This window comes from Cnephaeus nilssonii (genome assembly GCF_951640355.1).
Source record: "Cnephaeus nilssonii genome assembly, chromosome: 21".
Lineage (NCBI taxonomy): Eukaryota > Metazoa > Chordata > Mammalia > Chiroptera > Vespertilionidae > Cnephaeus > Cnephaeus nilssonii.
The window spans coordinates 13,020,859-13,048,445 of record NC_137092.1 but is presented as its reverse complement, the minus strand read 5'-3'; the positions used below and the strand labels follow the sequence as shown (position 1 = coordinate 13,048,445).

General features: G+C 51.8%; 2 protein-coding genes across 6 annotated transcripts in view; both read left to right on the top strand.

Annotated features, from left to right (window-relative positions):
• Nucleotides 1-21,882, top strand: CGN (cingulin). 4 transcript variants are annotated; one of them, XM_079761753.1, is made up of 22 exons: nucleotides 1-130; nucleotides 4,193-4,344; nucleotides 5,121-6,001; nucleotides 6,705-6,805; nucleotides 6,935-7,004; nucleotides 7,112-7,207; nucleotides 8,905-9,032; nucleotides 10,202-10,334; nucleotides 10,610-10,822; nucleotides 11,447-11,595; nucleotides 11,845-11,977; nucleotides 14,870-15,070; nucleotides 15,417-15,623; nucleotides 16,130-16,387; nucleotides 17,345-17,515; nucleotides 18,018-18,179; nucleotides 18,532-18,621; nucleotides 18,780-18,863; nucleotides 18,963-19,081; nucleotides 19,411-19,519; nucleotides 19,907-20,070; nucleotides 20,395-21,882. In XM_079761753.1, the coding sequence occupies exons 3-22, from the start codon at nucleotides 5,135-5,137 to the stop codon at nucleotides 20,537-20,539; spliced, it is 3,600 nt and encodes a 1,199-aa protein (XP_079617879.1). In that variant the 5' UTR covers nucleotides 1-130; nucleotides 4,193-4,344; nucleotides 5,121-5,134; the 3' UTR covers nucleotides 20,540-21,882. The 4 variants fall into 4 exon arrangements, with proteins under 4 accessions (XP_079617879.1, XP_079617878.1, XP_079617880.1 ...); XM_079761752.1 differs by lacking the exon at nucleotides 4,193-4,344 and having other exon boundaries at nucleotides 12-130; XM_079761754.1 differs by lacking the exons at nucleotides 1-130; nucleotides 4,193-4,344 and adding an exon at nucleotides 143-271.
• A 1,491-nt stretch (nucleotides 21,883-23,373) lies between these two features.
• The window catches only part of TUFT1 (tuftelin 1), a 29,295-nt gene continuing 25,081 nt past the window's right edge, over nucleotides 23,374-27,587 (top strand). The window contains exon 1 of one of the 2 annotated variants that reach the window (XM_079761411.1): nucleotides 23,374-23,498. In XM_079761411.1, the coding sequence (XP_079617537.1) occupies nucleotides 23,439-23,498 (60 nt within the window). In that variant the 5' untranslated portion in view covers nucleotides 23,374-23,438. The remainder of the gene's footprint in view (nucleotides 23,499-27,587) is intronic. The other variant, XM_079761410.1, reaches the window with a different exon arrangement.

The following is a 27,587-nucleotide window of genomic DNA, read 5'->3' as shown; positions in this document are numbered from 1 at the left end:
GGGGTGAAGAGGAGGGAGCGTCCAGCGACTGAGGGGCGGGCGGGCGGGGGGGCCCCGGAACCGCGAGCGCAGCTCTGCCCGAGCCCGAGCCGAGCCGAGCCCGAGCCCGGGAGCGCCGAGCTCGGCTGGGGTGAGTGAACCGGGTCGGGACAAGGGCACCTGAGAGGCCAGCGGGCCTCAGGTGTATTCCCGAGGGGCGGGGGTCGTGGCGATCGGCGCTCCCTCCCTCCGGGGCACAGGTGCTGAGTTGGGCACGGGAGAGGGGGTCCAGGTAAGGTGGGAGCACTGATTCCCCGCTGGTCCCCACTCTGGGGTGCCAGAGGCAGGTGCCTGGGAGGGCGCCAGGTGAGGGAGGGGCGCCTGAGGCGAAGGTTATTCCCGGGACAGAAGGGCGTTTCGGAGCCAGGCTCTCTCTGCAGATCAGACGCCCGGCCCCAGCGGCAGACTTTCTGGGGGAGCCTGGGGTGCCGGAGGGGAAGGAGTTCGTCTTCGCTGGGCCAAGGGCTCAGAGACGGAAGGGGGAGGGCCAGGGAGGGTGCTGCTTCCCCGGGGCTGCTCCCGGGGACGGGCAGGGTAGCTGGTGCCGACACCCCCCGGCTTTGGGATGGCTCTGAGGTGTGGCTCTTTCTCTAACCAGCCACCCGCAGGTGAAGACAGTCGCAAAGAAGCGACACTGAGGGGCGGACCAAGGAGGGCCCCCCGACCTCTGTGCTGGTGTGAAACTATTTAAGGCTTTCTGTTTCTGTCCTCTGTGCTTTCATGGCAGGGAGAATTTTTCCTTCTTCCTCTTGAAAGACTGCCCTCCTAGAAAGGGACATGAGGAAGCAAGATCCTCAGGCCTACAGAATACCTAGAACTATTTCTTTCTCATGAGGCCTCTCTCCGGGACCAATCAAACCCTCCCTCCCCCCCAGCACAGGTACCTTCTCCTGTACTTTTAGAGGGGCCATGGGGTGATGTTTGGGAGCCTAACCAGTCTCCTTGATGCCTCTCGGAAGAGCCCCGTTCCTCCCTGGAACCACACCTGACATCCCTGACTCCCAGACCAGGATGGCTCTCAGACTGGCAGTAGGCACTAGTGACGCCGGAAATAGACAGGGCTCTTCAGGGGACCACAAGACGAGGGGGAGTTAGCACCTCCAGGTCTCCAGCTGGATGAGAGGTGCACATGGGGGGCCCCCCCCGACAAGACTTCAGAGGCAGATTCCCTTGCCTCAGGCAGGAAAGGGAGCCAGAGCCAGAGCCAGCCAGCCTTCGCTGGGCCCCTTTGATGCCCTGCCTGAGGAGAGTTGTTGTAATTGGGAAATAATTAGCAACCGCTATGTTGCCTGCACGTGCCTCTGCACCCCTTCTTTCATCCTGGATATTGGGGAGTTAGGGGGCTGGCGCTAGGGGACTGATTGATAACCCAGAGATTTGCCGGACCCTGAGAGGATTCTGGCGTCCTAGAACCCTTCCTTCCTTCCTCCCGCAGGCGGACCTGCATGCCTTCACCTCCATGGGAGGTCAGCAGGGGATAGGGCTGCTTTTCCTCGGGTGGGGGAGGGGAGAACTAAGGTCCAGGGAGGTGGCCAAGGTAAACGTGGGATCAGGAATGCCTCCTTGGGGACCTGAGAGGGAGGCGTAGAGAGAGGCAGTCTTCCTGCCACACACGGGCCCGTCCTTCGCCAGGGGTTTTGTGCATCTGCTCCTCCCGCCTGTTCCCTCTCTACCTTCTGCCTCCTCCTTCAGAGCCTTGGCCTTGGCGTCTCTGCTAGACAGAGTCCCTGCCCGTGGGCTTTGCCCCTCAGCCTCCTCTGTGGTGTGGAATAACTCAGGCCTGCCTTACTAGCTGCCAGTGGAGTCTCCCTGGCCCTCCCTTTCCCCTTGCCTCTCAAACCAGTCCAGCCAGTTTGCAGGGGCCCAGTTCCTCATTGTGTGTTTTTTTTCCCCCCACTGGCCAAGCAGCTCTAGCCTGGCTCTCAGGTTTCGGCTTTTTTAGTGGACCGAGCCAGGAGTCCACTGGCGGGATTCTTTTGGGATTCACAGGGAACCTTCTTATCTCTTCGCATAAAACCAGGAGAACGTAGGAGCTGAATGATCAAGGTCACGGAGCTGCCCTTTGCTATTTTGACCATTTGCTTTCCTTGTTACTTCTGAGGGGAGTCTAATCTCTATTCCAGTCCTCCCGTTTTCTAAATGTGCCAACTATGTAGCATCTTTCTAGCTTATCCCCCAGCCCTGGTATATGGGTTCTTCCGCCCAGCCCAAACCACCCCGCCCCCACTTCCTGCCAGTAGTGCAGAGACCCTGTCACTCCTAGTTGGGAGCCAGACGCTGTGGCGGGGCCAGAGGGGCTGGAATTGGGGCAGGGCAGGCTAATGAGTAACTCAGGGGGAAGTGGCTGTTTGGTACCAGTGCAGACCGGAAGGACAGAGGCAGACAGATGAGGCTTGAGGCCTGGTCTCTTCCCAGAGTACAGTTGGTGGGGAACGCCTTGGGCACAGGCCAGGGGCGGGGAAAGCAGGGGCAGGCATCTGGTGAGAGTGAAGGCTCTGCACTCCATCCATGTTGCCTGGCGCTAGATCACTGTTTACCTGCCTCTGGGGCTTACGCAAGGCTTTGGAGCTGCCCTGCTCTCTGGCCCCGCCCCGCTGTCCTCTGTAACTGAAGGCGGATAGGTTTCGGGTTTTCCATGTTGAATCATTTAGAGCCCTGCTTTCTGACCCACCCCAGAGATTCCTTCAGCCCTCCTGGCCCCTGACCCACCTGTCCTGGGACTGAAGGTGTGTGAGGTTAGGGAGTCACTGGGACCTGAGGGTGCGGTCCAGGCTGCCTCCCAACAACCTGCTGCTCTTGGGTGAGCAGCAAAGGGGGGTGCACTCTGTTGAGCCAAGCCTGGGAACTTCGTGACCTGGATCTTGAAGATCAGGAGATGTCCTGGCAGGGTAGAGCTGTATGATGAATAAATAATGTGACTTCTGAGAGCTTGCCGTCTAGGCACATCTGGTTCCAAAATTATGACGGAGTCGGGCGAGGAGTCCAGGCCAGGCAGAGGTCTTGTTCCTGGGGCAGACGAGAAATGGCTCTGAGGAATCTTTGGGCAAATCCCACTGCTATGGGAGGCTGCCTTGGTTCAAGGTACAACCTTGAACGAGTAGTTACCCACATCTACCATGTGCCAGATCCTGGGGACACAGGAGTCAGCTCAGAGCCATGTTCTTTTGCCTTCTAGGAGCTTACAGTCTAGTGGGGGGACAGACGGGAAACAATGAATCGCTGTGATAAATGTATAAAAATAAGCTGAGGCGGACTCACCGAAGGACAACGGTGGAGCATATAGCATGGTTCTGACCTGGTTTGTGAGGAGTGGTTAGGGAAGGCTGCTCTGAGGAAGTGACCTCCATCTATGAACCAGGGGACGCCAGGAAGTCCTGTTGGAAGGACCAGCGCGTGTGCAGGGTACTGTGTTGTCAGCTTTGTGACAGGTGAACTCATGTTTAATATCTTGACGTTTTTATTCAAGCAGAACCTAAGTAAATAAAGTGCAAAAATAGTGAGTGTGTAACGATACGTCTTTACAGTTGTATACACCTATGTAGTTATTGTCTAATTCTCACAGGTAAGTACCTCAGGCGGTATTATCGCTATACCCGTTTTAAAGATGAGGAAACTGAGACTCGGAAAAGTTGTGATTGGCCCAAGGTTATGTACCTCAAGTGAAGAGCAGAGCTAGGATTCCAGGCCAGATTCTGACTCTAGTCCACTGCCTTTCCTACTGGATGAGTGGTTTGGAAAACGTATCCCTTTGCCTTGTGGCTTCTTCTCTGATTCCGTTTCTTACTTGAATTCCAACATAGGGCCCTGACCACTAGATAGCCTGCTGTGTAGGGTATCTGAGTCAGATAAGAGCTTGGTTAAGGTCTTCCCTGATGCCTGAAGAGTGGAAGACAGGGGCCCTTGGGCTCCTTGGTGGACTTGAAGGTGTTCATGGGAACCTCTTGAGATTCTGTGGTAAAGTTTGGGTGGGCTGTCTCCTGGGGGGGGGGGGGGGCGGCGGGTATTGCTTTCATTATGTTCTCTAATGAAGTCTCAACACTGAAAAAGGTGTTGAGGTCTCCCCCCCACCCCCCCAATAAGGGGCTCCTCCCTCCCTGTTCCTTTCTCTGGAGGGGAAGGGCCTGGAATGCTAGGAATGCTCTTCCTTCTGCAGGAGACTCCCTCCCACCAAGCCCTTCCTCACCTGGAGTTTGGCCCGACCTTCTCCTCTCACCAGTGTCCTGGGCTTCCCAGCACTTCTGCCAGCCCCGGAAGAGCCCTTGCCAAGTTTCCTTGGCCCAGAGCTCCCCTGGGAGGTGGAGCTGGGTATGTTTGTGTCTTTGTCTGGCACGTTGGAGGCCCCTCCTCCAGTTTGGTGCAAGGCTCTGGTGGAGATTAGCAGAAGCTGGAGTTCTTACTCACTCGGAGGAGAACGGCTCCTCCCCAGGTTCCGGGAGCCACAGCACACCTGCAGGACATTCCATTCGCTGACTCTGAGCCTGGGCAATGTGGACGGGGAGCTGGCCTGTGGGCGGGCTGGGCTCTGGCCCTCAGGCGGGACAGGTCTGCCTGTCCTGGGGCCCCTTGGACTGGCACTCCCACGTGTTATTTACGTATTTTTTTTCTTGAATAGGCAACACATGTGCATGGTTCCAAACTCAAAAGGGACAAAGAGAGATGCACAATAGAAAGCCATCGTACCCATCCCTGTCCCTAGCTCTCAGTACCCCCGATCCAGACACATCACTGCTGTCAGCTTCGGCATCCCAGAAACGGGCTAGAATACCTTGGGGTTCTCCTGCATTTGAAATGAGCTGTAGGGCGGGAGGCCCCCCTGTTCCATTGGGATGGAGGTGTCTGTTAGGCAGGGCTTGTTAGAAATGGAAATCTTCAGGCCTCACTCCAGACCTACGGAGTCAGAAACTCTGGGAGTGGGTCCAGCAGTGTGTGTTTTCATAGGCCTCTGGGATGCTTCTGCTGCTCAGGTCGAGTATGAAAACCACTGTTTTACTCAGAAGGAGCTGACAGGACCGTCACCCTGACAAAAACCGGGGAGAGGAGGTTTCTGGGTGTCTGCTGACAGGCTTTTCTTCGTCTTCTAGGACCCTTCCTGCCCATGGAGCCGGCCTTCACCATGGCCGAGCCCCGGAGCCCTGTGGACCACGGAGTCCAGATTCGCTTCATCACAGAGCCCGTGGGCACCCCAGAGATGGGCACCCTGCGTCATGGGGGGCGACGCCCAGCTAAGGATGCCAGAGCCAGTAGCTACGGGGTCGCCGTGCGTGTGCAGGGCATCGCTGGACAGCCCTTCGTGGTGCTCAACAGCGGGGAGAAAGGTGGCGACTCTTTTGGGGTCCAGATCAAGGGAGCCAACAGCCGAGGGGCCCCGGGAGCCCTGGGCTCCGACGCGGAATTCCCTGAGAGCTCCTACTCTCGGGCCAAGGAGTTGTCTGGCCGCTTGCAGGACAGCATGTCTGATGAGGAGCCGGGGGCCCCCTGGAATGGACGGCTCCTCCGCTCCCAGTCCCAGGCCTCGCTGGCAGGCCCTGCCCCTATGGGTCCGGGCCACAGGAGCACCAGCCTGCTGGAGCTGGGCCCCCATGGAGCTCCCCCAGGGAGCACCATCGACACTGCTCCTCTGTCTTCCGTGGACTCACTCATCAGCAAGTTTGACAGTCGCCACGGGGGCCAGGCCCGGGGCCGGACCGGCCGCCGCATGCGTTCGATGCCCCCTGAGCAGCGCAAGCGGAGCCAGAGCCTGGACAACCGGCTCCCACGGGACACCCTGGAGGAACGGGAACGCAGGTCCCCCAACCACTGGAGCCCTAGCAGAAAGCATGACGACCACGTGGGCAGCTTGAAACAGCCGCCGCAGAGCCAGCACGCGCCCAGCGGGTTTAGCCGTTCCCGTCAGACCCAGGACTGGGTCCTTCAGAGTTTTGAGGAGCCTCGAGGGAGAACACAGGACCCTGCCATGCTGCAGGTCAGACCCCCACCTCTCTGCTCCCAAACCCTGGCCCCTTCTCGGCAGCCCTGACTCATGCCCTGGGACCCCTTGCTGGTTCAAATGACCGAGGGCGGAAAGTTTCTACCTTTTGTCTTCCACTTTTTCCATCCACGTGGACAGATGGCCATGGGCACAATGAGAAAGGAAACAGAGCTAACTGTGACATCACCATTCACAAGCACGGATCGTGACCTTCCGTGCCCCGGTCACTGGCATTCGCTAGGACCGGCGGGTGCATGAGGCAGGCTCGGAGGATAGGAGCAGCTCGCTGGTGCTCTCGCCAAAACTCCCATCGTTGTCTCCCACTCAGGAATGCACATAAGTGGGGGAGTGATCTTACCCTGAGACAAAGTGAAGCCCATTCTAATAGTAAATCATTGACAAACGCTGATACGTTAACTGTCATTAGTGCAGAATTACTTGTGATACAGCGCACAGCCGGCTGAGATCTGCTTGTTGAGGAAAAGCTGGTTTGCAACAGTAGCGAGAGGTGTATCCTGCTTGGCCCTCGCCCTGGTCTGTGGCTCAGGCCTCAGTGGTCTTGCTGCCTCTTTCCCTGACTTCAGGCTTGTTCATGCTCGAAGGGCCTTGTCTCCTAATGGCCACTTCTGGCCCATCGGAACCTCACACCGGCTCCTGGCTTAATATTCCTATTTCTCTGGGTTTCCTTTTTTTGCAGTTCAAATCAACTCCAGACCTTCTTCGAGACCAGCAGGAGGCAACCCCGCCAGGCGGCGTGGACCATGTGAAGGCCACCATCTACGGCATCCTGAGGGAGGGGTGAGTGGTTCCTCCCTTCTTTTCCTTCGAGCTTCCTTTCCCATCCCCCATGCTCTTTATCCTAACTCCCCTCATCTCTGCTACCTCTTCCCTCCCCTAACCTTTGCGTCTGCCCTTTTATCCCCCAAGGAGCTCAGAAAGTGAAACATCTGTGAGGAGGAAGGTCAGTTTGGTGCTGGAGCAGATGCAGCCTCTGGTGGTGAGTGGCCTTGTCCTGGTGGGAGCAAGGGTCAGTCAGGGTCAGGGCCTTTTGGGCCTCGGGATCTGGACGTGGGCTCACTTCCTTCCCCACCGTGTCTCTGGCAGATGGCTGCTCCTGGTTCTGCCAAGTCCCTGGCAGGGCAGGGGGAACTCACCCGAAGAGTGGAGGAGCTACAGCAAAAGCTGGATGAAGAGGTGAAGGTGAGGACAGGCTAGAGGCACAGCGGGGAGGAAGAACCACGGAGGGGAAAACCTTAACCTGGGCTGGCTCCTCCACGTCATGGGATAAGCGCTCATGTGTCCTGCGAGACAAGAGTGTATGCTAGCCCTAACCGGTTTGGCTCAGTGGATAGAGCATCGGCCTGCAGACTCAAGGGTCCCAGGTTCGATTCCGGTCAAGGGCATGTACCTTGGTTGCAGGCACCTCCCCAGTAAGGGGTGTGCAGGAGGCAGCTGATTGATGTTTCTCTCTCATCAATGTTTCTAACTCTCTCTCCCTCTCTCTTCTGCTCTATAAAAAAAATCAATAAAATATATTTAAAAAAGAAAGAAAGAAAAAAAAAAAGAGTGTGTGCTAGTCCCAGCAAGGACTTCTGGGCTCCCCTAGAGCTTAGACAGGAAGCACGCATTCATCAGGAGTTTTTTGGCAGTTCCCATCCTGGCCCTGCCACTTACTGGCTGTATAAATCTTGAGCAAATTACTTACCTCAGTTCTTTTCATCATCATCATCATCATAATGATGGTGGTAATAGTAGCTGTCATTTATTAAGTATAATTTTTGTAGTAGGTGCTCTCCTGGATACTAGGTAATAATTATAGTGACCCTGTAAAGTAGGCATCCTGGACTTCTTTTTATGATGAGAAAATTGAAGGTCAAAGAGGTTAAGTGAATTGCTCAAGGTAGTAAGTTGCAGAGAAGACATTTAAAAATCTCAAGTTAATTTATTCTAACGTCTGTGTACTTCCCTCTCCCCTCCCCCTCCCTCCCTTAAAATACTGCTTCCAACTTTTTCAGTATTGCCTGTGTGCTGTTGGTGCTCAGTGAGTGGTGGATTGTAACTCCCTTTGTTTCCTGTTTAGTGTCGTAGTTAAATGGTGAGCTGCGAGTCAAACTAACAGTTCCAATCCCAGCACCCTCAGTTGTTGGGCTTTGTAACACCTTGGGCAAGTTCTTTAACTGTTCTAAGCCTCCGTTGCCTTGACTGTAAAGTGGGGATCATAATTGAACTGTATTAGTTATCTACTGCTGTGTAACAAGTTACCTCAAAGCTGAACAGCTTAATGCAAACATCTCTCAGTGTCTGAGGGCCCAGAATTTGGGAGCAGCTTAGCTGGGCAGCTCTGGCTCAGGGTCTTTTATGAGGTTCCATTCAAGGTATTAACTGGAGCTACAGTTATTGGGAGAGTTGACTGGAACTGGAGGATCTGCTTCTAAAATGGCTTATTCTATGGCTGTTGGTTCGAGGCCTCAGTTCCTTGCTGTGTGGAACTCTTCACAGGGTTGCTTGAGGGTCCCTACAATATGGCAACTACCTTCCCCCGGAGCGAGTGAAATAAGAGAGAAGGAAGCCGCAATGCCTTTTTATGACCTAGTCTCAGAAACTACTTGTCATTCCCCCCTTTTTCTACTTGTTAGAAGAGAGTCCCTAAGCCCAGCCCATATACTCAAGGGCAGAGGCTTCCCTTTTTGAAAGGAATGTAAAAAAAATTGTGGATGTGTTTTAAGCCATCACAGATACCAAGGCTTATTGTGAGGATTAAGGGCAGATAATCTGCGTAAGTTCCCTGGTACAGAGCCTGTTACACAGTGAGTGTCAATAAATGTTAGAATTCCCATTATTCCTGGTCCTTCTCAGAGGCTTTCCCTGCTCTGCACCTGCTTTCCTTTCCTTTTCAGAAACGGCAGAAACTGGAGCCCTCCCGGGCTGGGCTGGAGCGGCAGCTGGAGGAGAAGGCGGAAGAGTGCAGCCGCCTGCAGGAGCTGCTGGAGAGGAGGATGGCGGAGGCCCAGCAGAGCACCAAGGAGTGAGTGCAGCTGATGGTGCATGGGCGGGGCTGTGGCGAGGCTGCAAGGGGCCGAGGTTGGATTTAGAGGTTGCCTGTGGGCAAAGGGAGACAGGGAATTCTCCAGAAGCTGAAAGGGGCTGGCAGAGATGGTGTAAAGATAGGTATGACCTCTTTCTTTACCTTCTCTATCAGTAATGGTGATGGCGCATGAGTTAGGTTACCTGGTTTGCCTCTCTGCCTCAGGTTTTTCATCTGTAAAATGGGGTTAATGATAGTACCTCTCAGGATCGTTGTGAGGATTCAGACATTCATTCAACAGATGTTTTTGCAATGAATGCCGTGTGATGCACTGATCTAGAGTCCTGAGGTACATCAGAGAACCATACAGAGGAAGAGCCCTGCTCTTCAGAAGCAGTTTCTAGTGAGAGGTAACAGACTGTAAATAATAAATATATTCTTTTAAAAAATTATATTTATATTTTATTGATTTTTTTTACAGAGAGGAAGGGAGAGGGATAGAGAGTTAGAAATATCGATGAGAGAGAAACATCGATCAGCTGCCTCCTGCACACACCCCCTACTGGCTATGTGCCCGTAACCAAGGTACATGCCCTTGACCGGAATCGAACCTGGGACCCTTCAGTCCACAGGCCGACGCTCTATCCACTGAGCCAAACCGGATAGGGCAATAAATATATTCTTAATTAAAATTTTCATATGTAAGAAGTAGAGTAAGTTATAGCAGATCAGAAGGGCCAGGTTATGGGGGAGCAGGTTACAGTATTAAATAAGATATTTAGGGGAGGTATTTGTTATTGTTGTTAATCCTCACCTGAGGATATTTTTTCCATTGATTTTTTTTTAGAGAGAGTGGATGGAGGGAGGGAGAGAGGGAGAGAGAGAAACATCAATGTGAGAGAGACACATTGGTTGATGGCCTCCCACACGTGCCCCAACCGGGCCAGGAATTGAACCCGTAACCCAGGTCCATGCCCTTGACTGGGAATGGAACCCTTCAGTATACAGGCCAACACTAACCATTGTGCACACCGGCCAGGGCTAGGGGAGTTCTTATTAAGATTTGAACAAAGACTTGGAGGTTTAAATGAAATAATATATGTAAAGTGTTTAGAAAACTCTCTTCTGACACGTAGTGCTCAATAATGTGGTCTGTTGTTCATGATTAGGCTCCAGAACATGAAGCTCCTCCTGGACCAGGGTGAAAGGGTACGGCACGGGCTGGAGACCCAGGTGACGGAGCTGCAGGACAAGCTGAAACAGGCCCAAGGTCCTGAGCCTGCGAAGGAAGTGCTAATGAAGGTAGGGAGGTGGGCTGGGGACCCCAGCCCCTGCTTCCTTTCAGCTAGAGCATCCTCAAAGTGTGGGAGTACTCCTTAGTATGCTTTCAGGCAGACCTAATAGAGCCCAGAATGGTGGGTTTCCCTTAAGCACCTTGGAGGTCACAGAGCACCTGGGACCATGCCTAACAGATGATAGGCACTTAGTAAAAAGGTTTTGATGGACTGAATGAATGTCTGGGCAGGTGGGTCCTAACGGGTGGTCACCTCTGTACTTGCACTTTTCACGTTCCCCAGGACTTGTTAGAGACCCGGGAGCTTCTTGAAGAGGTCTTGGAGGGGAAGCAGCGGGTAGAGGAGCAGCTGAGGCTGAGGGAACGGGAACTGACAGCCCTGAAGGGGGCCCTGAAGGAGGAGGTGGCCTCCCGCGACCAGGAGGTGGAGAATGTCCGGCAGCAGTGCCAGAGAGATGCGGAGCAGCTTCGCCGGAGCATGCAGGATGCAACCCAGGCACGTGACAAGAGCAGGGACTGGGAAGGGGGCTACCCGGAGGTCTTGGTATTTTTGGACTTTTCATGGTGGTAATGGGACTCCCCCGAAAAGACACATGTGAGATGTGATGAAAACCTCGGTCAGGAAGCCTAGAGTGGCAGAGGAGGGTGTGCAGGTCGGAAGTACCAGAGGGTGTGTAGTCAAAACCCCACGGGGAAATAATGGGAGGAGACTTCCTGTAGATCAGGGATGGGGAACGTCCGGCCCGTGGGCCATGTAAGGCCCGCAAAATCATTGGGTCTGGCCCTGCCGAGGTATTAGGGGTGAGTTAATTAAATGTTTGACCAAATATAGCAGGCTAATTTTTAAGTTGATAATTTTGTATGGCCCGTGAGTGATGTTATAAATATCCAAATAGTTATTGTCAGAAAGAAGGTTCCCCACTCCTGCTATAGATAATGGAGGGGTGTAGATAATGACTTGGGGGGAGAACCTTCCCTTAGCACGGCACCAGGTTTCACCGGGTGTCAGGGTGTGCACCTGATGCCCTCTGGGCCCGAGCCTGCCCTTCTACATACTCACTGGTTTGAAGTGAGCTCTCCCGTCTAAGCCGTCTGGTGCTCTGACTCTCCCCTTCCTTAGGACCATGCGGCGTTAGAGGCCGAGAAGCAGAGGATGTCGGCCCTGGTGCGGGGGCTGCAGAGGGAGCTGGAGGAGACCTCAGAGGAGACAGGGCATTGGCAGAGCATGTTTCAGAAGAACAAAGAGGAGCTGAGAGCCACCAAGCAAGAGTAAGGACCGTGCCCCGCTCCCAGGAATACATATCCATGATTCTCATCCATATCCCACTTCCTTTCCACTCATGCTGCGCTCTCTGCTTCTCAAACTGCTATTTTTTATATCCAGCTTCCTCCCTCCTGAGACTGGGTACTCAGTGTGTTAGCCTCCAGGGAGGTGGTTTTCATTGTCCTGCTAACCTCTCCCAGGCAGGTGGCCTGACCCTGTCCCTTTTCCCTTTCAATTCACCTGTCTGGGCTCAGACTCATGCAGCTGCGGATGGAGAAGGAGGAGATGGAAGAGGAGCTCGGGGAGAAGATAGATGCCTTGCAAAGGGAATTAGGGCAGGCCCGAGCTGGTGCTGGAGATTCTCGCCAGGCGGAGGAGCTCAAGAAGGTATTTGGGCGTTGGGGGCAGAAGGGAGGGTTGGGGTGTTAGGAGCCTGCCTCACCTATCCACGAGGATCCCCACATGAATGTGGCTATCTCCCTCGTGCTTGGTTTGCAGGCCCCACCCTGCCTGCCCCGCCTTATTTCGTCCCAGCACAGTCTTTGACCCAGCAGGGCTGGCTGGTCTCACTGCGTTTAGAAGTTTCTAGTGGAAAGGGCTCTCAGTGGCCAGGTTAAATAATATATCAAGAGGCTGCTGGCTGCTTCCCAAGAGACCTCATGCGTAGCGGCATTTAGGTGGATTTGCGAAACTTCAGGGTCCTTTTTTTGCAAGTTTGGAAACCTAACTTGGTCACATAGCAAGAGCTGCTCTGTCTCTCAGAGGGTACTCATTAACTGTATTTGTGAAACAAACGTTAGAGCATCCGTTTATTGACTTACAATGAGAGGACTGGACTGGAATATTTGCATTGGCACGGCCAGCTGACCTAAATGGGAAGCCACGTGTTAATTTGAAAGCTGCGTAGAGAATATAGAATCTAGGCGTAGAATTAAATGTTTTGTCATACATGGATATTTTATAAATGTTAAGGGCATAAAATTGAAGTGAACACACAAATAATTTTTTCATATTCCTAGAATTAGTTTATAAAGAACAAGAAAGCAACTAATTGTTTTGGGTGATTTAGAAACTTAGAAAATATTTTCATTAATTTTAGGGAACTGACGTTTATGGCCTCCTGAGTTTCCTTGTAGGTCTGCATTTCTTTGATTCACTATGCTGGTTTCAAATGCTATACATAGCAGGTGCTCAGTTAATAAGTATTAACTAATCAATGCTTACGTATCATGCCTTTACTATAAGACTGCCTAATTGTAATCAAGGTAATCATATTTTTAAATGATGGTTTTCCAGGTACATAAATGCCTGAGCTTACCACAAAATATTTGGTGGAGAAAAACATAACAAAGGTTAACCAAATATATTTGGTGGTTATGAAATCAAAAGTACTCTTAAATTTTTAAGATATTTAATTTAAAATATTGTTATGGCCCTAACTGGTTTGGCTCAGTGGATAGAGCATCGGCCTGCGGACTGAAGGGTCCCGGGTTCTATTCCGGTTGGGGGCATGTACCTTGGTTGCGGGCACATCCCCAGTAGGGGAGTGTGCAGGAGGCAACTGATCGATGTTTCTCTCTCATCGATGTTTCTAACTCTCTATCCCTCTCCCTTCCTCTCTGTAAAAAATCAACAAAATATATTTTTTAAAAAGTAAAATATTGTTATGAAGTGAACAAGTATCAAGGATAGTCTGAAATCTGTTCACTATATTAGTTGACATAGTGAACCTGTGCATTCCTCTGGATACTCTCAGTTGATACATTATGCTGGATAAAGCTAAAAAGTAATACCTAGTATTTAACTTACCTCATACATTAAATATATTTTATCAAGTATGTAGCCAATAAACAAAGTATACATTAGGAAAACAGACTGACCCAGTCCAATATACACCAGACAACGTGCTATTTTTCTTTTTCTTTGTAATTAGTTTTGCTGGTTTCTCACATTGAAGACTTACCATGTGTTATATAACCTTCTAGCCTAATTATGGTACTGTCTGAATTTCAGAAGTCGCTAGTAGCTAACGAATTAGAACCAGAGATCATGTTTTAATTTTTTAAAAAAGAAATCAGGGCAGCACCAGTATGTATTGTGCCACATATTTTGGTTTTCAAAGTATTTTTTAACAGCGAATCCTTTTTTGTCCATACCCTCATCTAGTCTCATTCCACATAATTTTTTAATGGAGATTTCTTCCATATGTCATAAAAGTCACCCTTACAAAGTGTATAATTTAGTGGTTTTAAGTATATTCACAAAGTTGTACAACCATCACCACTATCGAATTACAGAACATTTTCATTACCCCCCAAAAGACCCCTATATCCATGAGCAGTCCCTCTCCCCCCACCCCCCCCCGGCAACCACTAGTCTACTTGGTGCTAGGTGTGTGGTGGGAGCCGCCAGGATTTGGCCCGGGGGAGGCCAGGCTGTCCCTGGTGACTGCCCATCCGGACATTACATTTAAATGGATTCCTAGAACATGTGGCTTTTTTTTTTTAATGTCTGCTTTCTTTCACCCCAGTGTAATGTTTTTCAGGGTTTACTCATGTTGTAGCAATGATCAGTACTTTACTTTTTGTGGCTGAATAATATTCCACTGCATGGACATACCACATTTGTTTATCTGTTCACCCGCTGATGGACATTTGGGTCTTTCCTCCATTTTAGCTGTAAGGAATAGTGCTGCTACAAACACTCATGTACACATTTTTAAAAATATATATATTTTATTGATTTTTTTTACAGAGAGGAAGGGAGAGGAGCTAGAAACATCGATGAGAGAGAAACATTGATCAGCTGCCTCCTGCACCCCCCCTACTGGGGATGTGCCCGCAACCAAGGTACATGCCCTTGACCGGAATCGAACCTGGGACCCTTGAGTCCACTGAGCCAGACCGGTTAGGGCCATGTACACATTTTTAATGAACGTGTTTTCGATGCTCTTGGGCATACACAGGGTGTGGCAAAAGTAGGTTTCCAGTTGTTCGTACGGAAAAGAATACAATGATTAGTAAATAATGATGCAAGAACAAACTCTGGGGTTGCACATACAACCGTGAACCTGCTTTTGCCACACCCCTGTGTGTGTGTTTTCAATTGCCGGGTCCTATGGTAACTCCATGGTTCCCTTTTTGAGAAACTACAAACCACTTTCCCGGGTAGCCACACCAATGTACACTCCCTCCAGCAATGTATGGGAGTCCAGTTACCCCCACCTGCCGGTATCCCCGCTGGCCTTCTGGTCCCATTGCCATGCCCCTGCCCTCCTAGGAGCTGCGCCGGACACAGGAGGAACTTAAGGAGCTGCGGGCGGAGCGGCAGAGCCAGGAGGTGGCCGGCCGCCACCGGGAGCGGGAGTTGGAGAAGCAGCTGAGGGTCGAGGCTGACCGCGGCCGGGGGCTGGAGCAGCAGAACGTCCAGCTGCAAAAGACCCTCCAGCAATTGAGACAGGACTGTGAAGAGGCTTCCAAGGCAAGGGGAGTGGGCACAGGGCTTAGGAGGTGGAGGCGGAGGGGTCTGGAGGGCTGAGGAGCCAGAGGGCGTGCAAAGCTACCTGGCATGGGTACGTACAGACCAGCTCCTGGGTCCTAGGTGTGTGTGGTGGGAGCCGCCAGGATTCGGCCCGGGGGAGGCCGGGCTGTCCCTGGTGACTCCCACGGCGTCTCTGTAGGGGTGGGTTTCTCAGGGAAGCCTCTGGCTGGCGGCACGACCCTCCTGGAAGTCCAGGTCTCGGGGGCCTCTTTGTGGGGTGCTTTTCCTGGGGGTGGGCAGGAGCCTTGAGCCATGGGGTCTGAGCCGCCACTCTGCCCGGCCGCAGGCTCAGATGGCAGCGGAGGCAGAGGCAGCAGTGCTGGGGCAACGTCGGGCAGCGGTGGAGACGACGCTTCGGGAGACCCAGGAGGAGAACGACGAATTCCGAAGGCGCATCCTGGGTCTGGAGCAGCAGCTGAAGGAGGCGCGCGGCCTGGCGGAAGGTGGGGAAGTGGCGGAGGCTCGGCTCCGGGACAAGGTGCAGCGGCTGGAGGTCAGTGCCCTGGTGACCTCGTCGGCTTCCCGCCGGCCCTTTCTCCTCCAGTCCCTGGCTGACCACTCAGCCATCGCTTTTATTCTGCCTTTAGTGTGTGTCCCTTGGCCTCCCAGCTCTCTGGCCACCTTGCCTTATTTCCTGGAGTGTGTTTTGGTGTGAATGTCCCAGTCTTGGCACTGGCATTTTTATCTCTTATCTCCCAACCTTTGCATGTTCTGTGTGTCTTGATTTTTTTTTCTTCCTACTCCATCTGAGCCTGTTTTCATGGCTCACCCTTTTCCTCCTCTTCTCTCCCATCTACGTATTTGGGTTTTAAGCAATCTGATATACATTGTCAGAGATTTTTCTAACCCACCATATTTTCCCGACGTATAAGACCCCCGACTTTTGAGAAGATTTTTCTGGGTTAAAAAGTCGTCTTATACGCCGGAAAATACGGTACTCACCTCCAAATGGCTAGAGCCCAAGCTTTGCCTTCTCTTGGTCCAATCCCCCTGCCCCAGGCAGAGAAGCAGCGGCTAGAGGAGGCCCTGAATGCAGCCCAGGAAGAGGAAGGGAGCCTGGCAGCAGCCAAGCGGGCACTGGAGGTGCGGCTGGACGAGGCCCAGCGTGGGCTGGCCCGCATGGGGCAGGAGCAGCAGGCACTGAGCCGGGCCCTGGAGGAGGAGGCGAAGCAGCGGGAGGTGCTTCGGAGGGGCAAGGCTGAGCTGGAAGAGCAGAAGCGCCTGCTGGACAGGACTGTGGACCGACTGAACAAGGAGGTGGGGCAGGGGGCGCCTGGGCTGGGGGGACGGGGTGACGTGGGTCAGAATGTGTGCTGTTTGCTTTCCTCAAGTTCATTGTTGGGGAGGCCAAGGTCAAATCTTCAGAGAGTGGCATCCTTCCTACCTCCCCTCAGTGCTTTTGCCCTTCTCCCCACACTCCATTCCTTTATGGTCTTGATCCTTGGAAATGTCTCCTGGAATTCTCCATTAGAACTCTATAAGACCTAAATGTAAGAATCTTCAGTGGGAGAATTTTATATTTGGGGTAGCAGAAGGAGGAAGGAAGAAAAAGAAATAAATTGGTTTTTTGTTTTTGTTTTTTAATTTGAGAATATTGGGGGCCAGGTGGGAGCCCACCTCTAGGGGGAGGAATACCACGCGCTCTGGCCTTTAAATTGTTTGTTTTCAAGCTAAGGTTGTCCTCCTAATCTCTTACATTGTAAAACTAGAGCAAACACCTAGTATAGTTCCTCAGTTCTGAAATGCACATTTTATTATCTCTGAAGTTGAGTTTTGGCTTATAACTGATGGTATGTCGTAGTTCAATTGGCAAATTTTTCTTAGTGGCACACCCTTGGAATTTTGGGTTTGCTGAAATAAGGCCATTTAAGGTTTATTGTATATCAGGCACTGTTGTAGGTATTTACATAATTAACTAATATAACTCCCCCAACAACCTTGTGATGTAGGTACTATTATTATTCCACTTTACAGATGGGGAACTGAGATCCAGAGAGGATAAGTAACTTGCCTGTGGTCACATAGCTAGTAAGTGGTAGAGCCAGGATTTGAACCCAGGCAATCTATACATTACTAGTAGCCATACCAGAGTCCTAGGCCCAGGACAGAGCAAGAAAGGGCTGCTTCAGCAGGAAGGAAGCTCTGGGAGAGTCTTGAGAGCTTGGACCCAGAGAAGAATTGGGTCCTGAGAACGTTCTGTTCTGTGTGTCCCAGCTGGAGCAGATGGGGGATGACTCTAAGCAAGCCCTGCAGCAGCTCCAGGCCCAGCTGGAGGATTACAAGGACAAGGCCCGGCGGGAGGTGGCAGACGCCCAGCGCCAGGCCAAGGAGTGGGCCAATGAAGCTGAGAAGACCTCTGGGGGGCTGAACCGGCTTCAGGATGAGGTAGGAGCTTAAGTGGCAGGAGGGTGGGAACCCTTCCAGTGTCCTTGGTTTGAAGGTCATTGCCTCTTAACTAAACCGGTGGCCCAGGAATCCTGGGAGACCCGGGTTTAGTGTCTAACCATTTAGAGTGACATACCAAGGTGGGGGAGGGTGGAAGGAGTGGTCTACCATAGGTACAGACAATAGGGGATGCATTGTCTGTAGAGCAGGGATTTTCAAACTCAGATGGATATTAGAGTCACCTGGGAAGATTTTTAAAAAATTCCAATGTTCAAGCTGCATCCTGTACCATTTAAATCATAATCCTTGGGGATCAGTAGTCTAAAAACTCCTCAGGTGATTCCAGTCTGTGCAGGAAGTTTTTAAACAAGAAACAAAAGGGACTAAAAATCATTCTGCTTTTTATTATCACCATACACTGGCAATCCTCAAAAACTGGACTGCTCCCACCCCTCCACCCCACCTTACTTCTCTGAGCTGTTGCATCTTCCCTTCTGCCCAGACCCAGAGGCTGCGGCAGGCCCTGCAGGATTCCCAGGCTGATCGGGACACAGCCCGTCTGGACAAGGAGCTGCTGGCCCAGCGGCTGAAGGAGCTGGAGCAAGAGGCCCAGAACAAGAAGCGCTCCCAGGATGACAGGACCCGGCAATTCAAGGGCCTTGAGGTGGGGACATGGTGCGGTGGCCTTGTGGTGGTGGGAGGGGGGTGGGAAGAAGGGGGCCTGGGACCTGGCACAGGCCGGAGATCGGTGGTTTCTCTGTTTTCCCAATAGGGTAATAGGGCTGCCCCCCTGAGCGGCAGATTCTGAGGTTTGTCATTCTGCTAAGGGGCCAAGGCCAGAGCAGGCCCCACTCTTGCCCCTTGATGCCACACCTGGTCAGCAGAGGGCACAAGCCCCGTGGTGGCTCTGGGCAGAGGCAGAGCCCAGCAGGTTATGGTGCTGTGTGAGAGAGAAAAGTCTGGAGGCTGGGCTTTGAGAAGGTCCTGATTGGCATCCTGTTGTCCCTCCACCACAGGAAAAAGTCTCCCGGCTGGAGGCAGAGCTAGATGAGGAGAGGAACACCGTGGAGCTGCTGACCGACAGGGTGAATCGCGGCCGGGACCAGGTAACCCCTTCCTTACTCTGCATCGGTGTCTACCTCTGAGCTGAATCTTTGGACTCAGAGTCTAGGGAGCATCCTACGGTCACTCTGCCTCACTTGGCTCAGCTTGGTGGTTCACCGTCAGCTTTTCCCAAGTCTGGTTCCTCTCACCCATCCCCTAGGTAGACCAGCTAAGGACAGAGCTCATGCAGGAGCGGTCCGCTCGGCAGGACCTGGAGTGTGACAAAATCTCCCTGGAGAGACAGGTGAGGGGGAGTCTTGGGGATGGGTCACAGGAGGCAGGTAGGATGACCGTGGAAGGGATCAGAAGAGTGCTAACTGTGGAGGCTTCCTGTCCCTCTCAGAACAAGGACTTGAAGAGCCGGTTGGCCAGCTCCGAAAGCTTCCAGAAGCCCCACACCAGCCTCTCTCAGCTTGAATCCCAGAATCGGGAATTGCAGGAGCGGCTGCAGGCTGAAGAGAGGTGAGATGGACCCATATTTCCTCTCTCCCTCTGGACTTTCCTCCTCTGCTGCTCCCTCCATTTTCTACCTCAGACGTGGCCCACCTGGCCTGATCTTGTGGGAGACCTTCTTTCTTGATAGAGAACACAGAGAGAGAGAGAGAGTTGCAGAAATTCTAAAATGGGAAGGATGTCTATCTCCCCAGTTCTTTGGATCTGCCCTGGATCCTCCCCGGTCTAATGGTGGGGCTCATGACGGAGAGGAGTCTGTGGAGGCACTAGGAAGGCCAAATTGGGGTTAATTTAGAAATGGTGACTGCCATAGACACCCCCCTACCCCGCCGTCTTAGGGAGAAGACGGTTCTGCAGTCCACCAACCGAAAACTGGAGCGGAAGGTTAAAGAGCTGTCCATCCAGATTGATGATGAGCGGCAGCATGTCAATGACCAGAAAGACCAGGTAAGGACCATAGCCAGGGCCTAGCAACGATGCGGCCAACACATACTGCGTTTGCTTGAAGGCCAAGGTTGGTCCCATCTCATGGGTCTTCCAAACGTAGACTTTTCTTGTATCAACGCAGAGACTTGACTGGAAGGGTTGGATTATAAGAGTTCTAGGAAGCACATGTGTTCAGTGCCTCTGATGTGCTGGCTTCTCTTTCTAAGCATTACACACGTATTAACTCATTTAATCCCCAGGACAAACCTGTGAGCTTAGGGAACCTGCTCAGGGTCACAACATTTTCCTAGGGGCACTGACCCCTTGTCAAGTTTGCTACGGGGGAGGGTCCCAGGCCACGGTGGCAGCAGATGCTTTTCTAATGTGGGGACTTGGTCTCCTTCCCAGCTCAGCCTGAAGGTGAAGGCTTTGAAGAGGCAGGTGGATGAAGCTGAAGAGGAAATTGAGCGACTGGACGGCCTGAGGAAAAAGGCCCAGCGTGAGCTGGAGGAGCAGCATGAGGTCAATGAACAGCTCCAGACCCGGATCAAGGCTCTGGAGAAGGACTCCTGGTAATGGCTGCGTCACTGCCCCTGCCCGCCCCGTCGGGATGGTGGAGCAGGAAGGGGGTGGGCTCTCCTGGCTGACCTTTAGGGAGAAGAGGATCTCTCTGATGGGACTTTGAAGTCACTTATTCCTGGCTGGACGCCAGTATGATTACCTTTTAGGATCTCAGCCTCTATTCCACACCCCATCGCCCCACATCTCTGCTTAGTGGGGGATCTTGGGAGTAGCTTTAGGTCTTAGAAGAATTGGGAGTCTCTTTAGCGTGAAAAGGGTAGCTGTCTCAATCTTTCTACCTCCCTCCATTACCAGTATTCCTATCTTTGACTCAGGCGCAAAGCTTCCCGCACAGCTGCTGCTGAGTCAGCCCTCCAACACGAAGGGCTGAGCTCAGATGAGGAATTCGACAGTGTGTACGATCCTTCCTCCATCGCATCGCTGCTTACGGAGAGCAACCTGCAGACCAGCTCTTGTTAGCTCGCGGTCCCAAGGCCCAGAGACCACGCTTGGGGCCTATCCTGGCCAGCCCTGCTTTGCCCTGCCTCGGATTCCTCATTCTTTCGGGGGACACAATCATTCCGACCTGAGACAGGGAGGGGTGGTGATAAAAGGGTAGCAGTGCTAAGGTGGTAGACAGACGTTCCTTTTCTTCTAGAGAAGTGGGTATCTTAGGCCACCTGAGCCCTTAAGTGCCGAGCCCTTACAGCGGCAGGATGGTCAGCAGATAGGTTGAGGGGGATTGAGCAGGACAGGAAGGGAGAGAAATTGCCATGTATATAAAGCTTTATTACGTTAGCCCTTAATCCTCAGGCTCAGGGAAATACCCTAATCAAATACCCTGCTACCTTGATTCCTGTAACCTGCTTTCCTCCCACTCTGGAGCAGGGTGTGGGGAACCTTATGGGTAATGGACACGCTGGCGTGGCTCTACCTGCTCCTCGATGCTCCTCTTTGCACAGTCATGGGGCCCATGTGGTAGACCCCCTCCCAGCCCCACCTCCCAGTCCTATTTTTTATCTTCCCTAAGCAAGTGGGTCCAGAAGAGCCTTTCTCCTCCCCTTTCCATCTTCATTCCCAAATCCCTTCTTTCTTCTCAGTGCCTTAGCCACAGCGAGGAGATAAGGATGCTCTTCTTGCCTTTTATACCTGCACATTCATACCTCTCCAAGGACCAGCCTTTTTCCGTCCGGGGCCCTTATCGTTCCTACGGCCCCAGTAACTGGTCAAGAGAGCTACTGGCTTCTCTGCCAGTGAGCCCCTCTGAGAGGGACTTTGGTGGCGCCATGATGAGATGGGGCCTGGTTCTGCTCAGGGTTTCCATCCTCCCTCCTCTCCCTCTGTGACTAAGGACATGTTTGTAAGATGGTCATACCTGGGAACACTGACAACTGTCTACACAAGTTGACAAACAAAAGGTTTCAGTCCTTCCATGTGGCCCTTCTTGTGGCTTCTCTGACCAGATGTGCCCATCTTTACTGGGGAACCGAAGGACCCTTGTCTCAGGAGCTTGGACCTGATACAGGGCTTCCCAATGGGCTAGAGGCCGACGCTTGGCAGAAATGGGAAGAGGCAATGGGGGATTTATTTCTCCTTTGGGTTTTGAGGAGAGCCAAGCCCTAGTGGAGAGGAGTAAGGGAGATGATTCACCTCATTTCCTAAGTAGGCTCTGTGAGGAGCCTGGGGGAAGAAGAAGGCTGTTTTCACCAATGACTTGTAATTTCATGATTTAAGAAAAATGTCCTGCAAATCAGATATTTTCTCCCAAACCAATCCAGCCTTGATTTTTATTTTAAATTAACTATTAAAATTATATATCTATCCTGAAATCCTTGGTGTGTTTTCTCATTCTTTTTCCTCACTTACTTGGAGGGCCCCACATTATGAAGAAACCATTTTAACTGCACAGTTTAGAGCAGGGGTCCTCAAACTTTTTAAACAGGGGGCCAGTTCACTATCCCTCAGACCATTGGAGGGCCGGACTATAGTTTAAAAAAAAAAAAAACTATGAACAAATTCCTATGCACACTGCTAAGTCGGCTGCTAAGCAGGACAGGCAGCGGCGGCAAAAACACCCGGCAGGCCGGATAAATGTCCTCGGCGGGCCGCATGTGGCCCGCGGGCCGTAGTTTGAGGACCCCTGGTTTAGAGGCTGAAGCTGGGGTTTTCTTGACCTCAGTTTTTAGAGGCCCTCTACAACAGATCAGATGGAACCCAGGGAACTGGAGGATTATAGCACCTTCATTTTCTTCTAAAAAAGCTTCTGGGAATAGCAAGGCCAGTAAATGCCTTCTTTGAAGGGTTTGAGGAGACACCAGAACTGAGTTTTATTCCCTTAGGGCATAGGGATATCCCCGGCATTCACCTCCCAGGTACAAAGACACACTTCCATCGCTACCTGGCATGGGACCCTGCCCTGGTATGGCCTTGAAGAGGGAGCTAGCTGTTCACCAGAGCACTGCCAATCAAGAGTGGATCAGACCTTCTCCTGCCTACTTCCATGTGGACCATAGACCAGTGGAGCAGCCACCTGCAGAGAGCAGCTGGGCTGGGAAGAGGCTCCAAGGTCTTGCTTGGCCATGCTCTCTTTCAGATCCTTAAGATGCTAACCTGGGCTTGGGGAGCAAATGCCACTGGAGAAATTGAGGCTCATCCTTTCTTAAGAATACAAACTCCTTTTAAGGACACGTCCCACCTCTCCCAACCATATAAGGACAGCTTTGGTTATAATAGCTTCTGCAAAACAAGCCCCACCCAGAGCCAAGCTGGCTTTGACTTTGGCCTGGGCGTCTTGCCAGGGAAGGGCACCTGCCAGACTGGCTTAGGCCAGTCTGAATGAGCTGGCCCTTGATGCTTGCATTTCTTCTTCTTTTTTTTTTTTGATGCTTGCATTTCTATGGTGGAGGAAATTTGCTCAGCTTCACAAAGCCTACAGGCTGGCCTATAAGTAGGGAGAGGAAAATGTCTGGAAGCTTTTTAAAAATTCATTCTCTAGGGGCAGGCAAGGTGATTGTCTCTGACCCACATTGATCTTCGAGTTGAAAGGCGGAGACAGCAAAACTAAGGGAGAACGGTTGAGGTACAACCACACGTGTTAGACAAAACTTGAGTTAAACAGCTCCTGGTAGCGCCCAAACCCCACCTTTATGGAAACCTGAGCTAGCGCAGATGGGCGTGCCCTGAAACCTCTAAGCCACGCCCACCTCACGCTTTCGCCCACTCGTTGGGCGAACGACGCCTCCGGGGCGTGTCCGGTCGCCAGGCCCCGCCCCCGACGCGCCTATACAAGGGGGCGGTTCCGCGCGCGCCCGCCCAGTAGGCGCCGGACCGCAGTGCTGTAGGCTGAGTGCGGCGACCCCCCGCCCCCCGCACGAAGAAGATGAACGGGACGCGGGGCTGGTGTACCCTGGTGGACGTGCACCCGGAGGAGCAGACGGCGGTAAGAAAAAGGCCGCACCGTCTCCTCAGCTCGGTTATATGTTGGCTTCCAGGTCCGCCGCTCTCGCGCCCCGCGGCGAGTTCGCTGACATCACCTGGTGCCGCGCTCGGGGCTCGGTCAGCTCCTCGCCGCCGCGTTTCTCTCTCTCCTCCCGCCCCGCGGCGGGCAGTGGGATTCTTGGGAAGTCGCGGGATGGAGATTCTTCGGAGGCTCGAGGGCTCCAGGAGGTCCTGCCCTTGGGGAGGACACTGCGGCTCCTGCCCGGGGTCCCGCGCTGGTCTCCGGTGCGCGCCCCTCAGGCGTCCTGTCGGCGGTAGATCGGGTTGTAGGAGAATGAGATCCAGGGACCAGATCCCTGTGCTCTTTTGGACTTGAGGGCCCCACGAGGGGGGGCGGGGGTTAGGCTTTTCTGCGGATCCTAGTGACTTCAGCGGCCCTTCAAAGAACTTTTCGGTGCTTTGGGTGATCGGTAACAAAGGGTAGAGAGTGGAACCCTAGGGCTTAGACTGGAGGGTGGGGGCCTGTAGGACTGACTCCAGGTGCGCCGAGGGAGGCCAGGAACGCTCTCGCTAGCAGGGATAGCACTGGCCGCTTGGGGGGGTCACCTCTCTGCTGGGGTTTCTTCTCTCCCCTGGCAGTTTTCCTGCTCCCTTCCCCCAATCGGCCAACCGATCGCTTCCTGGGGCGGTTTATTGGTTTTGCTTCCTTCTCCAGCATCCTGGCCTAGGGCGAGAAGATGCCGGAACCTGGGGTGAGAAGGGAAGGGAAGGGACTTAATGCGAGGGTCTCTGTAGGCACTGAGGGTGGGAGAGAGAAGGGAGTTCTCCAAGGCTCACCGATCTGCCCTGCTCCCCTCACTCCCTGGCTCCCTGTCCCTGTCCTCTCCCTACCCCGGCTGACCATATGGTTTTTTCCCCTCCGAGAGGCAGAGGAAAGGTAACTGGTGGCTGAGGGTTTCTAGGCTCGGCTGGGGAACTTAATCCGGAATAGGTGTGTACTATTTCATCGATTTCCAAGCTATTGTGGGTGAGAGTGAAATGGGAGCCAACCTAATGGGGAGTTTGTATCCCTCCCTCCCCCCACCCTGCACTCTGTATCTGATTCCCTTCCCCTCTTCCTGTCTAAGCAAGCTCCTGAGGTAGCTAACCCAGCTGCACCCGGATTGGCTCTTCTTCAAAGAATATTTACGGAATAGTTGCTCATTTCAGGTTAGGGTAGAGGCGATCACTGTTCACAGTCCCCCTCCGTTTCTGCCCAGGCTTTGTTTCTACCACCTTACAATACAGATCTTGCTGCTGCTGCACCCCAGTCTCTCTCCCACCCCCCACCCCCATCCCTAGTCTCTGTAGCCTGCCACTCCCCAGCTATGGGGTGCTGCAGAGATGGAAAAAATCCATTTCCTATTGTGTCTCAGCTCCAAGTCCTCCCCCATGCTTGCTCTTGCTCACTATTTTGGTATGGTTGAGGCAGCACGATGGGCATGAGGTAAATAAAGGAGAGGGGTGTTTGTGCTTCTTTTTGCTTGCTGTGGAATAGTTCCAGAAAGGTCTTAAGACTAAGGCATTGGCAGTGTTGAGAATGAATTGACACCTTCTTCCATCCCTTGATGTTTTGCTGCTTGTCCAGTAGGGCAGCAAGTTGGTAGGAAAATCATGAACAAAGAATTCTAACCATAGTTTGAAGCTAACCAGAGACCTCCAGAGCAAGGGGAGACAGAAAATCACTTTTATTCCTTCTTTCTAGGTTGGAGTTGGGAGTTATTTACTTCAAAGCTGGGAATGAAATAATCATTGCCTAGATCTGATCTTGGAGACATTCCTGAGCTCTTAAGCAGGAGGGGATGATAAACATTCCCTCCATCATGGCACAGGCTTTGTCCCGGATTCCTCTCCTCTGAGCGAGCCTGCAGATAGAATTTATGGCTCTAAACAGCCCCCATGAACTGTCATATATGCACCCCATTGAGTGAGTGCTCAGTGCATGAGCACATGAGTGAGTAAATGAACAGCTGTTTCTTCTGATGGTCAGCAGTGTAGACATCAATTGGCACACCAATTGTAGTTTAACCAGTTGGTGTGCCCTGGTGAGGGTCAGGACCCTGGGACTCTTCTTGGAGATTCCCCACCAGCCAGGCCATGTGCCTCAGTGCACCACACATGGACCTGGAAATATGGCTCATAGGCTCTCTGGGCTGTTTTTAATTGTTGGAGGTAGAAGCAGCCGATATAAGGAGCCAGTATGTTTCAAACTGCAGAGCATAACCACTAGTAGGTCTGAAATCAACGTAGTGGGTTAGAACCAGTATTAGAAAAGAAATAGATTCCAACTATATGACATTATGGCAAAGACAAAACTATGGAGACAATAAAAACGATCAGTAGTTTCCAGGAGTTTTGGGGGGTGAGGGGATGATTAATGGATAGAGCACAGATGGTTTTTTAGGGCAGTGAAAATACTCTGTATGATATAATGATTGCCCAAACCTATAGAATCCATAACAACATTCACTTCATTAAAGTGAACCCTAAGGTGAAATATCAACTTTGGGTGGTTATGATGTGTCAATGTAGGTTCATCCTTGGTTTAAAAAAAAAAAAAAAAAAAGTAGGTATATGGGAAATCTTTGTGCCTTCCCATTAATTTTGTTTTAAACCTTAAAACTGCTCTAAAAAAATAGTCTTTTTTAAAAAAATAAATCTTTATTGTTCAGATTATTACAATTGTTTCTCCTTTTTCCCCCCATATCTCCCCATCACCCGGTTCCCTCCCCTAAAAAAATAGTCTTAAAAAAGGAAATAGAATGAACACTCTCAGAGTGTTAGGATAGATGTTTTTGGCAAAAATTTTGTTTCAGTTATATATATATGCGTACATATTATGTGTGTGTGTATTGGCTTGTGATGTAAAATGTATTTTTTAGGTCAAAAGTTTGTAAACAACTGTAGTAAGTTACACTGGCAAATGAAAGCACAAATCAACCTCAAACATTAGACATTCCCATTAAGTTTCTTTGGTTATAAGCAACAGAGTGACTCCCCCTAACTTAAGCAGGAGAGGAATTTATTAGAGGGAAATGGGTAGCTCAAAAAATTTAAGGGGAAGCTTAACAAGCCTGAACCTAGGGAGTCCGGGGGCCTCTGTAGGTGGAAGGAGCTAATGGAGGGTTATTACTTCCAGGTGGATTGGTTCCAGCTGTTTTAGGTATTTTTGCCATTCTGCTCAAGATTCCAGGAAGTGGGTGCCATTGGCCCCATGACCTCCTTGGCTAGGGCACGGGGTTCCTTGATGACAGGCCCATCCTTGACTGACAGGAGGGAGATTCTCCAAAGCAAAACCCAAGTGCTTCTACCAGTGGAAGATGGAAGTTGTGTGGCAAAAGCAGCAAGTGTTCGCTGCATGAGACTATGGTTGGCTTATCTCTGATTTTCTTTCTTTTTCTTTTAAAATAATTTTTCAGCGCTGGTTGGACATCATCCCATGCATCCAAAGGTTGAGGTTCGAGTCCCTCCTGTTCAGGGCACATGCCTAGGTTGCCGGCTTGATCCCCACAGGGGGCATGCAGGAGGCAGCTGATGTTTTTTCCCTCTCCCTTCCCCTCTGTCTAAAAATCAATTTAGCCGAAACCGGTTTGGCTCAGTGGATAGAGCGTCGGTCTGCGGACTGGAAGGTCCCAGGTTCGGTTCCGGTCAAGGGCATGTACATTGGTTGCGGGTACATCCCCCGGTGGGGGGTGTGCAGGAGGCAGCTGGTCGATGTCTCTCTCTCATCGATGTTTCTAGCTCTCTATCCCTCTCCCTTCCTCTCTGTGAAAAATCAATAAAATATATTTAAAAAATAAAAAATAAAATAAAAATCAATTTAAAAAATCTTAAAAAATAAAATCTTTTTTCAAAGGAAAAAATATGCATGATTTTTAAAAGATCTAATAATAGCAAAAGGCTTTTAAAAGAAAATAGTAAGGCCCTGGCTGGTTTGGCTCAGTGGTTTGGCTCATAGGACTGCTGACCAGAGAGATCACCGGTTCGATTCCTGGTCTAGGGCACGTACCTGGGTTGCAGGTTCCAGCCCCAGCCCCAGGCCACGTATCTT